General features: G+C 41.4%; 1 protein-coding gene across 1 annotated transcript in view; it reads left to right on the top strand.

Moving 5' to 3' along the window:
* The window catches only part of IQCA1 (IQ motif containing with AAA domain 1), a 98,088-nt gene extending 79,567 nt beyond the window's left edge, over positions 1 to 18,521 (top strand). Inside the window, exons 16-19 of the mRNA XM_065637584.1 lie at positions 6,149 to 6,235; positions 10,266 to 10,443; positions 13,768 to 14,006; positions 18,414 to 18,521. Coding sequence (XP_065493656.1) covers positions 6,149 to 6,235; positions 10,266 to 10,443; positions 13,768 to 14,006; positions 18,414 to 18,521 — 612 coding nt within the window. The remainder of the gene's footprint in view (positions 1 to 6,148; positions 6,236 to 10,265; positions 10,444 to 13,767; positions 14,007 to 18,413) is intronic.
* Positions 18,522 to 19,061: the final 540 nt, after the last annotated feature.

Genomic DNA, 19,061 nt, shown 5'->3' with positions numbered 1-19,061 from the left:
AGTTGTTTCAGCTTAAGAGAAGGCTGGAGTGAGAGGAAGATCTAACTGCTGTTTTCAGGGGCTTCATGGGATAATACAGAGAGCAGACACAGACTTTTCCCAGAGGTGCACAGCAATAGGACAAGAGACAACAGACACAAGTTGCAGCAAGGGAAATTGTTTATATGTTAGGGGGAAAGTCTGACGAGGAATCAAAGGATAAGGAATCTTTTATATCCTGATTTGCAGGAATCTACCATTACCCAAGCTGAAGCAAATGCAAGGGCAACACACGTTGAAAACAAATTCCTTGACAAGAGAGAACTGAACACTGGTATTTGCCCCTAAAAAAGTTTATTTTTCACCATGGTAAAAAAAGAGTCTGGGCTTAACACTTGGTTTATTCTAAGACTGCAACATACAGTGGCACATAATAACAGACAAGTCATGAAAGCAAATAGTATCCTGCAACTGAGATGCAGTATTTAATAATCACAGTTTTTACTGCAGCTTTCCAGAAGTGCCTTTACATAGAGTTAGTCAAGCAGAATACAGACCTTCCACTTGGAGTAGTAAGTGAATGACAGGAAACGTGACAGTTCTTTTTCTCTTATCTCATGATCCATGTAACCATTGTTAAACACCAAGATTTAGTAAGTAAGAATTAATGGTGCTCTGTGATAAAGGTGAGGTAACCTTGCACTTTTGATTACTTACAACAGCTGCAAACAACGGAATTTCTGTAAGGATTGGAAACTCTGGAGAGCATAAAATAACCGTTAGGAAACTTTCTGTCCATAGCTGAGTGTTGTCTGCTGGAAGTTGTTTCATGGGAGACACCCTAAACAAGCGAATAGCATTGGAAAAAATGAAACTTTAATTTGTTTCAGATGCAACAGCCAAATTCTTTTTTTCCCCTCCCTTATTTCAGGGAGGAGACTTGAAAGAGACATACCAGCCCTGATCCAAAAGAGAGGCTTGTGTGTTACTCAAAGCAGGCACTTTAAATGTCATACAGAGGAAACGACTTCTCATACCAGAACAGGAAAACACCAACATTTCAAACTGCCTATCCAAAGGAAATGTAAGGAAGATTAATATTGAATGGGAAAACTATTGAAAGAGGCTGCAAACACCAAGCCTGAGCACTTTGTGTTCTCCACAAAGACACAGCAAAGCCTGCCAGGTCAGCTCTGCTTTGGAGTGGAAAGAGAGGATCTGTCTCTAATATAGAAGCACTTCCCAGTAGTCCCCAAAACAAAACTCGTCCTTCAAGCGTGAACCAGAACATGCCAGGATATTTCAGTTAAGCCACATTTTCCATGGATTGAGCCAGCCTGAACTCAGTGGAGCTCTTTGCCAGCTTGTACCGACCGAGGGCTTGGCTCTCCCATGTTCCCATGAGGGCACAAAACACTGCTGCAGTGCCACAGCTCATATAAAAGATGCAAAGGATAGTGGAGAATGCATAGAAACAAAAACAGATCCAGAAAGGACTGAGGAGAAGAGGTAGAATGCATGGCTTTGTGACACAGAAGTGTAAAAATGCAGGTAGTTGATGAGGCTTAACTCGGAGGCTATAAAAGTGACAAGCACTGGCCTTCCATTAGCAGCCATAAGGCAGCCATCAGGTTAATCACTACCAGAGGAAGACAGCCCCTCTCGGGTCCTTTACCAGGGCCACAGCAGCACACAGAAAGCACATTGTACAAAAAGCCACACGTGCGAAAAATATTATTAGTGCAGCACTGACCAGGCTAAAAGGTTGGGGAAGAGGTGGCCAGGAGGAAATGCCAGCAGAGGGGTCGTGTGTGCGTAACAACAGCTCAGTGTGCGCAGTGCAGCCACCTCTACTGAGCAAGAAGTTTCGCAGAGCAACAAGCTGCTGGAACATTTCAACGCCATCATTGTTAAGGGACTTATCAGACTGTTTGGTTATGCTACTTAGCAAGTCAGAGGTGACTATCTAAGTGTTATACCAAAAAAGGAATCCTATGGAGTTTAAGATTAAATTATATAATCCCAGCATTTAGAGGCAACATAATTTTGAAGTCCGTCATTAATTTTTCTCCACCGAATCAGGTCCCTTTATTTATAACCACCACTGTATTGTCATTTTTCTGGCTGGCACAATTTACCCTGGTACACTGACAGAAGTCTCTGTATTTAGCATGTCCATGCCATACCAGACTTGTCCATTACAGCTGAAATTTGGGAACAGTAGAGTCAGCTTTTCTTCCAGGCATCCCAGTGTAATTATTTTCTCTAAGCACAGTTCAGCCTGCTAGAAGCCTTGACCCTTGAAGTGTTAAATATCACCAGTGCTCAAATATAGTGTTATTTCTGTGGCAAAGCAGCCTTATGCTACGTTGTTCTAATGTCCAAAACCAAAACTCATCCTGTTGGAGGACAGTATTTATAGTTACTTTCTCTCTAACAAACCAGAATACAGTGGCATCGTCACTGTAGTACAGGAATATTTCCCTGGTGAGGCTCCCACAGATAAGATCTAATTACAGGTTTCAGCATCTTGCTGCTTTAGAGCGTTTCTGTGAATCTAAACTACGGGGGATTGAGTAATTTTCAGCAATGAATTGAGGTTCCAGAAAAATCTTAGTCTCAAGCCTTTTAAATTCTGTCAAAGCCTAAAAGTTTGAAGGAGCCTTGTGCACGGCTCCCCTGCAAGAATCAAGTTTCTGTATTTTCAAGTGTAGCGATTTAACTGTTAAACTCTGGGTCTCCAGTTTGGAAAGTTTAACTCAAAGCTTTCAAAAAATGCTGTTTGATCTTTGATAAACGTTGATAGACAGCAAGACAAGGAGCCTTTTTTTCATAGTGACTTTCCTGAAGAGCAAATCAAGCCTCTGGGACCCATGAGAGAGGGATTTCCAGCACAGGCAGCTGCTGGCTCCATGTGGTATTAGAAGGGTTAAGGAGCCATCTGCTGGCAGCTCCAACAAATTGTTGAATGCAAAGCTAATAAAATTTCAATTACAAATTAATTATGTACAGTGCATTTAATTATCCATGGATTCAAACTGTCCATGGATAATTCAAATGAAGCACTTTCACAGGGGATATACAGTCTGCTACGTATCTGCCAACAATTTAAATTAGATGCCAATGGATTCTGGGTGTCTGATCTGTCTTAAAAAAAAAAAAAGAAAAGAAAAAGAAAAGAAACAGACAGCCCCAAATACAGTGTGTTGAATTTCGTCATGTTGATGTGTGTCAAAACCAGAAAAATACATGCAGGCCACTTTATACATTTAGATCATTGCCATAAAACAGAAAGCACAGGCAAGTATCTCTTTGAAAAAGAGCCAGAACTGAGGTTATTCACCATATTTCCACTTACCCAGTAGGGAAATGAAGTGGACAAAAGAGACAACAGATGTGACAACAGGGAGCATTCTTCCTTAAGAGTCTAAATGAAAAGTATAGTCCGATTAAAAACTTGAGGCTCTGTTTTAGAGGGCTGCTAAGCACAGAAGCCATCTCTGAGCCAAATGGGGAAGACCTGACACATTCCCAGCTGCAGTGGCCCCGCTGAAGGGACAACACGGTTCCCTTTGAAGTACACAAGCAGAGTTCAGTCGTTGCCAGCAGCTTGTATAGCCTCCATAACCTCCCCCTATCCCTTATTCCCCATCACATCACACCGCATCAGACACACAAGTGTGGAGAATATACTGCAGAACAGCTCCGTGGCTCCCCAGACTTCATACAGCTGCGTTACCTTGCAAAGCAAAAATACCAGAAGGGGACTGTTCTCCTTAGGAAGCAAAGGCACAGCATCTCCTTGCATTAACATTAGCGTGTGCATTAGTAGAGAAGTACCCCTGGTCAGCGCCTGAGACGTTAACAGGGTCGTAAACACCAGCAAAGCGGGGAGAAAGCACCACAACACAACAGCAGATCCCGCAGAGTCCGTCGGGGTGGTCCTGTGTGCGCAGAGTCTGTAAACCTGAGCAGACAGCGTGCCACCAGCCCAGCCGTCACTTGGGGGAAATGCAGGCTTCGAGGGGAAAAATCTCCCACTGCCTCATCTCCCACCTCATGTCCTATCTAGCCATGCACAAAGCAGGTAGTTATCTTACGTTTCAGAAGGTAAAAATCATCTTTAGAAATATCAGAAAGCCCCAGCTGATAATCCAGTCACTAGCGGTGCCGAGTTCAGGAAGGGTCTCGGAGTCAGAGCTCCCTCATGTCACATTAGATTTCATAGTGGGTGCACGAAGTGCAGATGCAGTTCTTGAAGAAGCTGTAGGTTTCTTTTAGTGACTTAAACTACAACCTATATTTTCCTTTCTGAGCCTTAATTTTACAAAGAATGCCAGTTATCCCATCTCTGCTGTATGACCGTGCTACCACATTACACTTCTTTCACCACTTGTTTCCAAGCCTGTTTACAGACATCTGGGAGCTAACCAAGTTCGCCTGCAAAGTGCAAATCACTGGGACTGATTTGCATTTCCTGCAGGTGTCTGAGCCCTTGACGAGCAGGATATTCAGCAGAAAATACCTGAGTCTAAGGCTGCTGCACAGCTCTGTTCAATGACATTCACAAGCTTGCCCTCTCAGATGTACCTTGCAGGGTCTGTGCAGGCTTGGAAATACACCAAACATACCTCTGAAAAATAGATAAATAGGAGAGAAAAAAATAATCTGGCCTTAATATCTGATAAAAATACAATCAGATAATATCTGGCAGATATTATAGCTGTACAATTTTGATCTGTCATTTCTTTCCAGCTTGTGTGCTCTATACACTGCTGGACTGAGAAGTTACCTCTGAAGTTGTACATGCAGATAAACATTCACATAACTGCCTAGGTCCACATGCCAGTTTCTGCAGAACTTTTGTATCATCTTTCATGATATATTTTTATTTTAAAATCCTTATTTTTAATGCTGAACATTTGAGTTCTTGCCTTCCAACAAAGGAAAAAGCTCAGTTTTCCTCAGTGGTACTGTTCAGAACTTGGAGGTACCACTCAACGTATTCTAAGACTGATGAGTTACTGCAAATAAAGTGTCACATGCCAGAGATGGCATCGTTTCCACTTCACCCCATCAGCAGCACAGCAAACAAGTTTAACAGCCTTCATCTACAATTGTTTTCCCCTCTCTTCAATCCATTTTTATCGTAGAGACACACACATACACTTGGTGCTTTTGAAATGCATCCATAAAAATGAACTGTGGTGCTTTGAAGAAAGATGTTCATGACTTAATTCTTCCTGCACTGGCTGTCGATCAGACACTGAGCTTATGATGTATACAACCTATCGATTTTGTTAGCTTCTTTCCTGGAAACGGCAGTTTCAACTGGGGGTTGGCAGAAAGCAGGACAGAAGAATGTTCTCTCTCTCTTATTACCCGTGGACTCCTCAAGCCATCACTTTTGTTGCTGAGCAAACTAGCACGGCTCCGAGAGCCACTGGAAAGTGATTAAAATTTGGCAGAAGAATCTCTAAACCACTGGCGTTTCTATAGCAATGGGGAGAGCGCAAGATGTGAAAAAGCCTGTAGCATTGCTGCCATCCTGCTGTGAACCAGAGGTATAGTGCCTCTGACTCTGGAGCCAGAAAGCCCGTTTGTATTGACCTCCCTTTTCAAATTTAGCAGGTTCTGTTTTAAATCTTGGACTAACCACAGATAAAATGCTAGTTTGTAATCCAGAAGATTGCATACCAGCCTATTTTGCTTAAGATGAGTACCCTTGCTTCTCACGTGATAGCCTTGTGTTGCCTGTCTCCCCATGGGTATTGCCCTCAGAAAGCCAGAGAAGGATGCTCTGGGCTGGGGAAGCCAGCCTAAAGCTGCTGCTGGTCTTTTTTGCCATTGAACTCGAAGTCCAGGCTGCTTTTCACAGAACTGCAAGCGAATTTGGGTTGAGAAATGAAAGATAAGCGCAGCAATCAAAAATTATCCAATTTGGGTTGGGTTCTTAATGTTAGATTCCAAACTAGAAATTGTTTCATTTGCCAAGGCTGCTGAGCAGGTCCAACACTATCCATAAGTGCTGAACATTTCTGGAAAAAAATAAACCAGGCTGGTTTTAACTGCTGAAATATGGATCCAAAAGCATAATTATAGGTACCCAGGTATGAAACTGTAGCCATTTTAATCAAGTTCTTGCCTCCTCTCCCCCACTTTCTCTTAGGTGGCTAAGCAATTGCAGCCTTCAGTTGTGTGGATTGGGGAGACAGAAAAAATATTTTCTAAAGGAGGGCGGAAGACTGACGACGAGGTGAGTTGCTCTTTTTTTCAGTGCAGATAATGTCTCCTGTCACTTTACAACCGACACAAAGGAACAAGTGTATTTCTCAGCTTAGCACATACCAGTATGACCATATCTGCCAAAGCTTGTTTTATAATAGCTTGTCTCACATTTTTTGTTTTCCTAAGAGAGTCTTGTGACTCCTTAAGAGCCCCCAAGAGGTCACATTTCTCTCCTACACCTATACTTGCTTTATTTAAAAATAGTCCAGTCGCTGCTCAGTGCACTGAAAAGTAGAAGAGAATAGTGGAGAATTTCAAAATATGAGGCAAGAAACTAAAAGTTGAGTTTAAATTGTTCAGCTCTGTTAATTTGAGCAATTGGATGGAGCCAAAATGAACAAACTAACAGGGATAAATTTCCACTGTGAAAACAAAGAACCTATGTTAAATAGTTATGTTTACAGATTATTTTCTTGGGGCTCCCAGGAGTCCTATTGCCATTGCTTCTATTCCCTCCTCTCTTGTGTAGCTTCCCCACTAGAAAGAAAATTAAAACACTGCCCAGTAGGCACAGCAACTCAACCACCACAGCAGAGAGCAATTCACCCGAAGTCCTGATTAGATTCACGCTGCTTACAAAATATTTTACTTTTAGAGCTCCATGTGAAAAATTAAACCTTTATTCTTAAAGTGAGTCCTGTACATTTAGACTGTAGGATGGACACAAGCCTGTATTTTGGAAGACCAATGAAGCATCACCTGGGATGAGTCTGTTACTTCTATGAGGGCTGTACGAGCTGATGGGTGTGCAGTGATCCATGTCATCTAGTGGTCCCCACACCAAAAAGTGACCTTTCTCTTGAGCTTAAACCTTGACAGCAAGTGCAGATGGGGATTAAAAGTAAGACTAGGAGCCAAAGATTGCCTGGAGTAACAATCATCTTTGTCTGCTTTGATAGCCATCAATAAGGGAAAATTTCTCCCCATGCCCACAATCTCAAGGGTATCACCTCTACTCCTGCTATTGCATCCATAGACCTGCAGGTATTTAACAAAAGGTCTCTCGCGTTCTGAGTGGCAGTGGTTGGCTCCAAGCTTGAAACCACTCATGTCCTGCACTTCACAGCATGAGCAACATTTGGAGCCAGAGAGCATGAAACAGGAGGGACAGGCAGTGGTAACTGGCAGTCTGGGCAGCCTTCCTTAGGAGCACTTAAAGAAAGATGGGTTTTGGAGAAGGTGAGCTAAGTTCAGCCCTCAGAAGAAGCCAAAGCGAGTGGAAGTCACTTTACTCATCCCAGCATGACATTTCTTGCACCATTACTGAGAGCCAGGTGCAAGAAGCCTTAAATTCTTCAAATACACACTAGAAAAGTAGTCTCTCTCCAATCCTCACTAAAAGATGCAAAACAGTCAAATATCAAAAATGTTACGGTACCCCAGTCGCCAAGGATGATGTGCAAGAAGTTCAGGCATTCATAGTTAAAGAAATAGGAGTCATCTTTGCAATTCACCTCCCACTTTTCTCCAGCTCAGGTCTACATGATGGCTGAAATCACAGCTTGCCTCTTCAACAGCCCTTCTTGCTACTGACACATTTCTTTCAAAGCGGAGGAGATATTACTAGCTTTCAGGACCTATCCCCAAAATGTGTGTGCTCTGAACACACATTAGTTTCACAAGCATAACAGGAGCTGCTGACACATAAATGCCAGTCTGGCTTAACATGAGAGCGTGGTGTTTAGCTTGGTCTCTGGTACCAATCCAGTAATTTAAAAATTAAGATTCCTACAAGCTGAGCAACAAACACTTGTTGTAACCAATTCTAGATCAGTGGGAATCCTTGAATATAATTTGTCACCCAAAAGAATTATGTTCTAAATGCTGGTGATAAATTCAGACTTATTTTCACAAGTAAGAGATGAAATAGGAGTCAGATAATTGTTTTAAAAATTCTCTGCATCTCCTGCTAGGGTCAGATTTTCCAGCAGAAGACACATACTGCAAGCCCATAAAACACCAAGTCTCAGTTGAAGCAACTATTAGCTTTATTGGTCATTTCAATGAGATGGGATTCCTCTGCCTCCTCACCTCCAAACCTAAAATACTTTTCTAGCAATATTAATGTCCCAAATCATCCTAAAGAACATTTGTGCTGCCTTCCAATACACAAAGAGGAGGAAAGCCTGACACCTACGAGTAGCAACAGATATATAAATCATGGAGGGTAATTTAGCCGGAATAAGATGTGCTAAAACCAAAGCTGATCCACATTTTAGTCATTGCTATAACCAGATCTCCCTGGCAGAGCAAAGATGGGTAAAATTTCTGAGGTAGATATCTAACAGCAGCTTGTTCAATCATCAGAGAAGTTCATTACCAAAAGCTTCCCAACAAGGGAACACCGAAGCTTGGATAAGAGCTTGTGATTTGAAGTTGTGCCCTCAGACAGCTAACATGCTGTTTGGCCATGGACAGAGGGACAGCCTTTCTTTTGGAGCAAGAGAAGAGCCAAGACTTCTCCTTTGCTCCAAGGCAGACCTACTGTGCTTACAAGGCACGTTCTCTGGGAGCGAGTGCTGCCATCCTGCTCCCCTGGGAACACTGGGTGCATAGGCACAACAAGGAGGAGACAAAAAGACGGCAGTTGGCACTGAGCGATGGTGATAGGAGTAGTTCATCCAAGAGCAGAAACATGAGCTGCATGTATCAGCCCAGCAAGCAATATGTCCATGCTCCATAGTGAGACCTGAGCCCTGCTGCCAAGACATGCTCAGCTCATTATCGTGATTAAGCAATTAGCAAAGGTAGGAAGATGCATAGTATGACCATGAGAATAAAAAACCACATGTGTTATAATTAAGACAAGTTTAAGCTAGAAAATAACTGTATGACTCTATCCCAAGACTTTAGGGATTTCTTATTGATTTCCCAATTTCCCCTCCTCTGTAGCTTTCACTCCAAATAACAGAGCTTTGTCTCCTTTCTTTCAGCTATCTGCTACTGCAGACAACAGAAAAACTGGATCACAAAGATTGTATTTGCAATGTAGATTCACAGGTGTTTATTATTGCCTTTCAGCTGAGAAGGTTCACAGGACATAGTTTCTTCCTTATTGACATTAAGGCAGGCTGATTTGAAATTGAAGCTCAAGTTTCTCAGGGAACTGCTTACTATATAGTAAAAAAAAAAAAAAAAAAAAAAATTATCTAGAGAGTCAAGTTTTCAAGTGAGTGCTGGTGACTTGAATGTTAAGTCTCAATCATTTCTGAAAAAGAGGCTTCCAAGTCGTTGGAGTTCTCCGATACACTATCCTAACCCAGTCATTCACTTACAGCTTTATTAACAGTAGAGTTAATAAACAGTGATTTGATTAAGCTTCTCCAACCAATATTAACTTGAATATAACTATCCAATAACAGATTTTGCTCAATACTCATCTGCTTTGTAAATAGCGGTTAAATATTTGTTCTAAAGTCAAATACTAAATTTACTGCAAAGAAATGGATCCTGAATTCAAAGAGCTTTTTTTCTTAGGTTAGAGCCTCAGCAAGCTAGAAATCACAGCAATTAGGGAGTGTAATTTTTCACATTTAAACCATGGGTAGGAGTTGGTAGATCATAACTTCCAAGAGCTGGGAGGATTCCACACCAGGGGACATACCCTGGCAATTTTTCTTATCTGTTAAGGTTCATCAGGTACACAGGTCCAAGCAATATTTCTCCTTGAACTAGAAATAAGAATTTCCTTTTTTAAATTAGTTGTTTCCTCCCTGCTTTTCGATAGCAGGGCCAGCAAATTCAATAAGGAAAGGCACTAGCACAAACCCACAAATACATAAGCAGAAATCAAGCATTTACCTGACTTTCAGAAGACAAGAGGGCTTCTACTTAGTTTGACCATCTAGTCTGCTTATTCTAAATACAACTAGACTACTTTAAAAAGCGCAAAATCCTGTTGTTTATAGTGTGTCTACATATAGCTTCACCTCATTGATTGTACTATCAGCATTCAATAAAAACTCTTTCTTCCTCGTTTTCACATGTATATGCTGAAGATGAACCCAAAACGCCTGGAAAAGATGCTCCCCAAATTCCTTCAGGCTGTGAAAGCACAGGACAGAGTGCTGCTAGTGGGAACCACCACCCGTCCCTTCGATGCTAATCTTAAACCTTTCTGCCAAGTCTACCAAAAAATTATTCTGATTCCTAGGCCTGACTACAGTTCAAGATTAGGCAAGTATTTCAAGTGATCCTCCTGATTACTGCTGTTTAAAATCCATGCATATTGTCTGGTTATCCTCAGAACTGACTTTAACCTCAAAATTTGTACCCCAGGTCTGAATTTTCAGTTAATTTCTGCACGGCCTAAATTTTCAGTTCCTGAAAGGTTAGGTAATACTGAGACAGGCTATCCCAAAAATCAGATAATAAAAGTGGAAGTTGGGAGAAGGGTTTAAAAAAAATACTGTTCTGCGGTGATTAGCATTTCTTCATGAGTTGTTTATCATGCACTGAGTTTGTTGCAAGCTGGTTTTTGACTGTAGGAAGGATAAGATCCTATTTCAATACACACTTTCTATTTTAAGCTTTTCTTTTTACACAAGGATTCTGAATTTGTTATTCCTATCTGGTTTCCATACTCTACACAATACACTTCAGACATCTCCATAAACAGAACCATGTCTGAAGGACTGAGTTTTGTCACTATCAAATCCCATTTTTGTACATACAGTTCATGAGAAATTGTAGAAGCATCCATGATTTTGCATGTCTAATCTATCAACTGGTGGTATGGATAGGCTCCCCCCCCAAAGTCTGGCTAATTCATTAAGGACCCCATATTCTTGGAATCAAAGCTTGTAACAGAAAACCTAACTTTTATTAGACTAACTTGCATGGGTAGGATAAACAACAAACTTTTGGGCACACAAGTTTGTTTTCAGATTTGAATCGCCTCGAAGTCTGCAATAGCTCAGTGTTGATTAGGAAGAAATGCTCCAGATCAAGCTTAGTGATGTGAATCTGTTAGTACAAGAAAAAAATGGTAGTTTGTCCACATCCTTCAGAAGTGGCTGGTAGAAGGGCTTTTGTTCCCAGATGTGGTCTTTTTTTGCCTGTGGTTTAATCACAAATATCATATGGTTTAGTAAACTTTTCTGGGTACTCAGGAGCTTGATGCAGTGCCTCATAAGAAGGACTGTTTAGGTTCAGTCTAAAGATAATGTGGAAAAAAGGGTTTGGGCTATTCAGAATGATACCAAACACTCAAAGTTAGAGGACTCTCAAAAGGGTGTGTTTCTTCTACCAATGGCTCCTAGCATGAATATCCCTATTGATCACCATATCAAGGAAAATCCTTCATTTGAAGAATCCAATCATACCACTAATCTCTGATGGATCAAATCCCAGAAGGATACAATAGTAAAGGAAACCACATTCAGTTCAGAGATCTTGCTACACGATTGTACCCTGACTACAATATTGTTCCACATAGTCACTTTATTACAAAAATCACACAACTGTATTGTGAAGTCCAGTTTATACTGCTTTGCATGGAGGCAGCCAAGGTCCTGTGATGATGCACATTTGGGCAAGCTCAAGACAGGTTTTGACTACCCAGCACATTGTAAATCTCCCCCACGTTCAATAATTTTCATAGTGCGGATGGGGAATGGTGTCTAAGCAAGCAAACATGTGTTTCACGTTATGTTACAGCTCTGATAAATCACTAACAGATAAGGGACATGAATAAGACCTAGAGAAAGGAGGTGATGGCTGCTGAATTTAGCTGCATTCACTTCTGGGGATTGAGTTGTCACATTCTGGGATTCTCACCACTAATTAAAAAAAAAACAACAAACACCACCACAGACAAACAACACACCAGACACCAGGCTCAACTAAAGGGATTTCAATTGCAAATTTACAAATGCCCAAAAAGGTTAACTCTTGACATTTTAAAGCAAATTAGGCTTGCAGCTTTACTTCTTTGACATTGTCACATTTAAGACAGTGTTTGGCTTGTTCTTTAGCTCTGACCTTCCCTGAAGTTCAATGGAAATATGATCTTTACTGTACAGAGAACTCACCTTCCAATCTTGACAGTTTTCAGGGCCTGACACCCAATTTGAGAACTAAAGAAACTTGTTTTGACAAAAAAGCCATGACATAACAAATATTCATAGCCACAGTGCGCAGCTACCTGTCTGCTACAGCCCTTTTGTTACAAACTAGAACATTCCCATCCATGCACAATGGAAGCAGTAAACATGCAAAGGAAATCACTAAACTGGAAAATTCGTGGTCATATACTGGTTTCTTGCTATTAATCACCCAGCAAGTCAGTACCTCACATTATGCATGATCCTACCTGCAACAGAAGCTGCAGCACACAATATATGGCTGTGTAGAAGTAGCGCTCTACTGTTGTGTGCATCAATTCCTCTTTTATGAATTAGTGATTCAGCCAATAATTATTGAGCACAGATATAATTCAAGTGGAAGATCACAATTTGCCAGAGTGAAAAACGTAGTACAAAGCTGTCAATAGTTATGGGCACAAGTCCCTAGTATCGACATTGCAATCGAAGGGAGAATAAAGCAGGTTTTTTCTATTACATGACTGCCCCAACATCCAGTACCATTAACTGTCCACCCAACATTTTTGTACTACATACAAGCATTCAAACACACAATACTCAGATCACAAATTGTCTCATTCAAGAGCCTTTTTAATCTCTGTGCGTAATACTTATTTTTTCCAGATGTTTTCATAAGGCTTTAAAGGAAAGCATGGTGAGATGGCATTAAAGTTTTACTAAGTTCCTCCGAGACAGACTGTTACTTTACAAAAACATTTATTGTCCTATTAAATTGTCTTTTTGGAAGCAAAACCTCAGTCACTTCAAACATTAAAAAAAAAAACCCTTCATGTCACAGAAGTTCACAGCTCAAAGATAGAAACAGGTTCACCATTTAACTAGCGAGCAAAATGCCAATCACAGAAATTTACACCTGGCCTTTGCAACATGTGCCTGCATAGCTGGAAGCCTTTGGCTTCCAAACCAGACATTGAGTCCCCATAGCAGCCCTCAGTTCAGCAGGAGCAACCTGTGATCAGGGTCGCAGAAATAAAAACGGGCTGTTAATATAGGTACTTAACTCCGCACACCCAAATGGGAACATTCTGGACAGATTCTCTTTCTGTGTATGCACACAGGCATACTTAAGTACCTCTTTCCATTTTTACACACATATCCACCTCACATTATGTGCCCATAATGACTTTCTGAAAAAGTACTGACTGGTAGCCAACAAATTAAAACTAATAGTTTAAGAACAGATGTGCCTAAAGGCCTCTATGCTACAAATATGTAGATGAAAGGAACAGCAAACAAGAGAAATTTGAATCTTGGCTTTCCTGACTGATATCCCATATTTTCCTGTTTCAGTTTCAAAGTGCAAAAATATTTCTCCTGCTGTCGTTAATGCATGTCTTTGGCATTCTCTGTTTTTTGTTGGTTTTTGTTTGTTTGTTTTGTTTTTCCTGATGAACAGTGTTATGGAAACACATCATCCTGCAGAATGGTGGAGTGATCACCCATTTGTTGAGCATAAGCTGCCTAGCAAACCTGTCTGATGGTTTCACCCAGGGACACATCGTCCAGGTGGTGCAAGATGTCCTGACCGAGCTACGTCTCCTGCAGATGACCAGAAAGCCACTGAGGACTGAGGAGTTTGTGACTCCTCTGGCCAGACAGGACCCAGTGTACAAAGAAGAGGAAGAATCATTTAAGGTGACACTAAGAGCTATGTTAACTGGCTGTCTTTCATCATCCCTTGCCACATCCTTATTTGGGCACATTTGATCTAGAGACCCGCTAACTCTGCTGATGGGTTGGCACATCATTATTTGAAGGGTAATGTGTGGCTCAACAGCACCCAACACCCATCTCTCCCATTTTGGGATGTTTGCCAGCCCAGGCCCGCCATTTGCCAGGCAAACGGTCATTATTACAGGCAGCAACCCTACACGGGCAACACGCCTGGCACACTGCTTTGCTGAACCTACTGCCTGCACCCAGCTTATGTTGAGCAGAGCGGCCTTCACATGCACAGATAAATGATGCAAGTGTCATTAGTAAAGTGCATCAGTCCTCTTTCTTTCAGAGCCAGTGTGTTTGGCCAGCCTGGCTATATTTGCTTGAGAAGGCAGCAAACTTGGACATGTGGGGTCTGCAGGGTGCACCACATGGAGATGTGGTTTTAAGTCCTTATTTAAAATTATTTCAAACAAGAATTTTCTTCATTTCTGGTTTTAAAAACATTAGTTTCTGCTTCCAACTCCATCCCTCACCCCAACCCCAGGGACCATAAAATTGTGAAGGCAAAACCCTAGTGCATTTGAGGCGCATTACATATACCTCAAATATACATGCGTCTCCCTGCAAGCAACTACTTTTTCCACATGTAGCTCAGTAATAATTACTCTTTATTTCCCTAGACTAGGATTATCTTTATGTAGTGGTTAATTCTGCTTTCACTATATTGCTTTTGGTTTTACTGTTGATGGGAACAGTTAGGCTTAAGTACAGGTCTATAATTTATTTACTGTAGTGACTTCAGCGTAGCTTAGGGACAGCTGAACTGGACCTCGAACTAGCTAGTTGAGTGCAACACTACAACGTAGCAGCACTAGCACCCCAGAAAAATGTCACAACGCTCAGCTAAGGCACTTCAAGTCTACTAAACACTAGTAAAACCCTTGGCCACCCAACAGGGAAACTCTGCCGTGTACTAAGGAGTTGCAGGCAAACCAGACCAGGGGCTCCAAATGGAATAGAGGACTTCCATACTGAAGTCAAGAGACCCCAGAAGAGCTTTCTCAGTCGCATGCCCCTCCAACTTCCACTCAGACCCACTTATAAACCATCCAAGTTCTCCCAGCTGAAAGGTGTCCTTTTCGTACTGCTCTTTGAATCCCCACAGTGCCTCACATAATAAACAGGATGCAGTTTCTAAAAACTTTATCCAAGTCTTCTTCCACTGCTAACCTAATGATAGTGCATATTTCTCCCAACCCTGTTGAATACTTTCCAATTTCCATCTAGAGCCATTTGGCTCTACTCAGCATAGGCAGCATTTGTGATATTTGGCAAATTACTCTTTTTTTCCTCATGCTTCCTATCTAAACCAATATCTTTCCTCAGAGAAAGGCTAATAGTTCAGTGTTGCAGCAAGGAAAAAAAAACACCAACCTCATTCCCGGCTCCAAATAGTAATCCATTTGTACCCTGAAACATGAGAGCTAGTATTTAGTGTGAGGGTAACTTGAAAATATTATTCCACTTACTATAAATGTGCCTGTTTGGTACAGCACAAAGTACGCAGGCAGCACTTCATTGTGAGCATGGCTAAAATGATACTGTCCTCAGCATCCCATGGCAATCATTTCCTTGTATTAATTATAGCCCTTAAGAAAGTATTTCCTTTTATCTGTTTTAAATTTGTTCCCCTTAAATGTCATGGAACCTTGCCCCAGCACCTGTAACACAGCACAGGGGAAGAGGATTGTCAAAATGGCCTCATGCATTAATTAACTCCAGTATCTTCATCTCTTCTTGCACAGAAGCCCCTCTTCGTGAGCCTCTAATCATTGCCATCACTGAACCGTTTCTGTTGCTTTGTCCTTTTTGAAGTGGGGCAGCTGAAATGCAGTATTCAAAGTGAAGATTAGCACTGTGATGAATCTTTGATTTCTATTCACTAGAAGCATGAATCTCCCTGTTTGACATTTATATTCTGCCAGTGTTCCAAAATGAATATAAATAATGCAAGATTTGCAATAATATGATTTCTTCATTCAATTTACTCAAATTTCTGCCCCAATTATACATCCACATTTTTGAAATTATAAATTATTTCACCAGTGCAATTGATAGAAATCCTTACACAAAAGTAATGGTAGTCCTAGAGGAGCAAAGGGCAGTCCAGCTAGCACACTGGTTCTGTCTGGCAGCGGCTGCTACAAAATATTTACAAGACGTAAGAAAATCCATTCAGAAGAACTGCAAACATAATTCCTCTAGCAAGCAAAGATTTTCAACTCTGATCAGTCACTTACCGTCAGTAACTTAGATCCCCAGTTCAGATGCTAGTGCATTAGTGGTAAATCTACGTTTATTGTAACCATGTCTGAGGAGTCAGCTTTGTTAATCCAATACAGGAGCTCCGCTAGCTAAAGAGTCAAAAGTAGACATCATCCCATGCAAACAGGCAGGTAATTTACTGCGTGGAAACGTGTGCACAAAGAAATGGGAAGGGAACAAGAGAAGACAACGTAAGTCAATCAGCTCCTCTTGCTGCATGCAGAGTCCACTACCAGCAACTCAGAATAAGCAACGAGATGACCTCCCAGCCTGCACCCACCAAACAGCACTTTCCATCCTGCCAAACTCCCAGCAAGCCTTTGGCAGGAGTTAGTTATTCTCTCCATTTCCCACTGAAGGTCTGGAGAACAGCATACTGAGGACAGCAGACATGGGGGAAAATAGGATTTCTATGGCCTCGTGGCCTGTCACACATGGAAGGTGAGAGACATTGCTCCGTCACTAGATACTGCTGGGGAATAAATTCCTCCCACAGTCACAACCACCATCTTGTCTTTTATATTCCACTCATGTGAAAGGACCATTAAGAGCCATCTCCAGGCTTCTCCCTGCCCCATGTTGTCCCAGCTACGTCTGTTCTCCCCAATAAAGGAGTAGCTTGGCCTGAGACCATTTTCAGGACAGCAAAATACAGTTGCCCAGGCTACTTCTCCAAGAGCCCAGAGGTTCCTCCCAGACACCTCCCATGACACCATCTAGATGTCGATGCATGAGAGGTTGCATGATGTTTTAATAAGTGGAGTCAGGCTTCTTGGAGGAGGAATGCTCAGCTAATTTGGGCAATTAGAGCAGAGATCACAATGTTAGGGCTGCTCAGCAGCCAGCTGGATGTTTGACAGCTGTCAGACTTCATTGACCTGCTGACAGTATTTAATCTGCAAGACAAGAGATCCAAATAGGGTACCTGTCATCAGCCCAGAGGAAACCTTTAAGAAGCGTGACACCAAGAAGGACCATCTGAGGCCAAGAGAGGAACATCAGGGGTTTTTCTTCCCTATACACTTCCAAAATACCTCTTCTCTCAGCTAAGTCTCTTGCTGCTGCCTGTCACATATGGGGGAAACAGGACAAGGCAAATTCCCAGGGGTAGCCTTACCAGGCTCAAGCTGGAGGCAGCATTATGGATGAATCATATGGAAAAGGCAGACTTAACAGGATGCCACATCGGTAGGAAAGTTGACAGGCTACCTAAGTGAAGGGCAGAGGAGACGCAGTTGTGGCATAAAATAGTGGTCTGTGGTCAGAGGAAAGACATTCACTGCTAGGGCAGGGATGAATACGGTCAAGAGGGAAGGCATTTTATCAGTCATGTCAGCACCTGGCAGCATTTTAATCTCTGGTGTAGGCAGGGCTTTGTTGATAAAGGTTCCTGTAAGTACATAAGGGGAAGACTAATTCCTACACACTACTAACTTTAAAGCACTACCTTCTCCTTCATTTTACATTATTTTCACATGGCCTAGAACTGCCTTGTTGACATTACAGTCCAGGAGCTTGGCAAATTTGCAGAGAGACTACACCAAAATCATTTACAAGTCACAGGACTGTGAACAGGCATCTGAAAGCAATAAACAGGTTTTTAATGTTCAGGGTTTGTTTTGCTTCTTAAGCTCTCTCATTGAAATAAAAACTGTCTGGACTGATTTGCAGGGCCATGAGAAATACATGCTTTGTCTGTTGCCAAGTTTCAGACCAGAGGGAGTTTTGACAAGAACTATATACCTCGGAAATAGGGTTGATCATAGAAGTTCTAACATTTCCATAACTATAGCAACACAAATGGCCCAGCTAAGTATTCCTGTTAATGAGACACACTTCAAGCAAGCAATTGCTATGCTCCTTGGTATAATAATGTACTCAGGAGATCTGAGGATTTAATTTCTGCTTCTCCACAAGCCAGCCAGGACTTTAAGAGGTTTGGGGTTTTTTTAAGGAATGCTCCATTGTACTAGTAAAAAGTTTAAGTGTTCTCTCTCTTTATTGTTTTAGTTTTCAATTTTAATAAAACAAAAACGTGCTTTTTTGATTCTGCAGGCTTGGTATGACAAGACACCACTGGGTAGAGCACGAATCAGAGCACTGGCAGACAAGGAGAAAGAAGGAAAGGGAAAATCAAAAGAAGGAAATAAAAAGAAAAAATAACTTCCTCGAGAATTTTGCATCTGGCAATATCAGTCACAGCTCTACTCCACTGAAAAGGTGGAGACATTAGGAAAGGAAACACATCAGAATAATGCACCCCCAAGTTATAGCTATTCCATGAAAGAGAATTCCTTTCTGAATAAATTTTTTAAAGTTAAAAAACCCCCCACACAGATGACTCGTCAGTGTGACATGTAGCTCTCAGAGGATGAAGAGTTAATGACCACTGACTTGCTCAAGCATTATTTATTCTACAAGCTTTTAGGGGGCAGAGAGGTTCATTACTCAGGACTGTAACATGCCATCAACTTTTAGGCTATACTCATTTATTTCAGCAAGTAACTCTCCTTAAAAATTGATGTCACATTAATGTCTTTCATTACTTTAATATCCTATATGCTTTATAAAACTAACTGCTTTATATATCTGTAAGTCTAATGTGTTACAGTTCTCAATAAAACTATTACAGCTATAAAGACTGCTTTTTAATTGGGATGGATTGTAAGACACTTAATGTAATCTACCACAAGTTGAATATTT

Source organism: Caloenas nicobarica, chromosome 6 (assembly GCF_036013445.1).
Source record: "Caloenas nicobarica isolate bCalNic1 chromosome 6, bCalNic1.hap1, whole genome shotgun sequence".
Taxonomy (NCBI): domain Eukaryota; kingdom Metazoa; phylum Chordata; class Aves; order Columbiformes; family Columbidae; genus Caloenas; species Caloenas nicobarica.
Note: the sequence above shows the minus strand (reverse complement) of the source record. Positions and strands in the feature narration are given on the sequence as shown.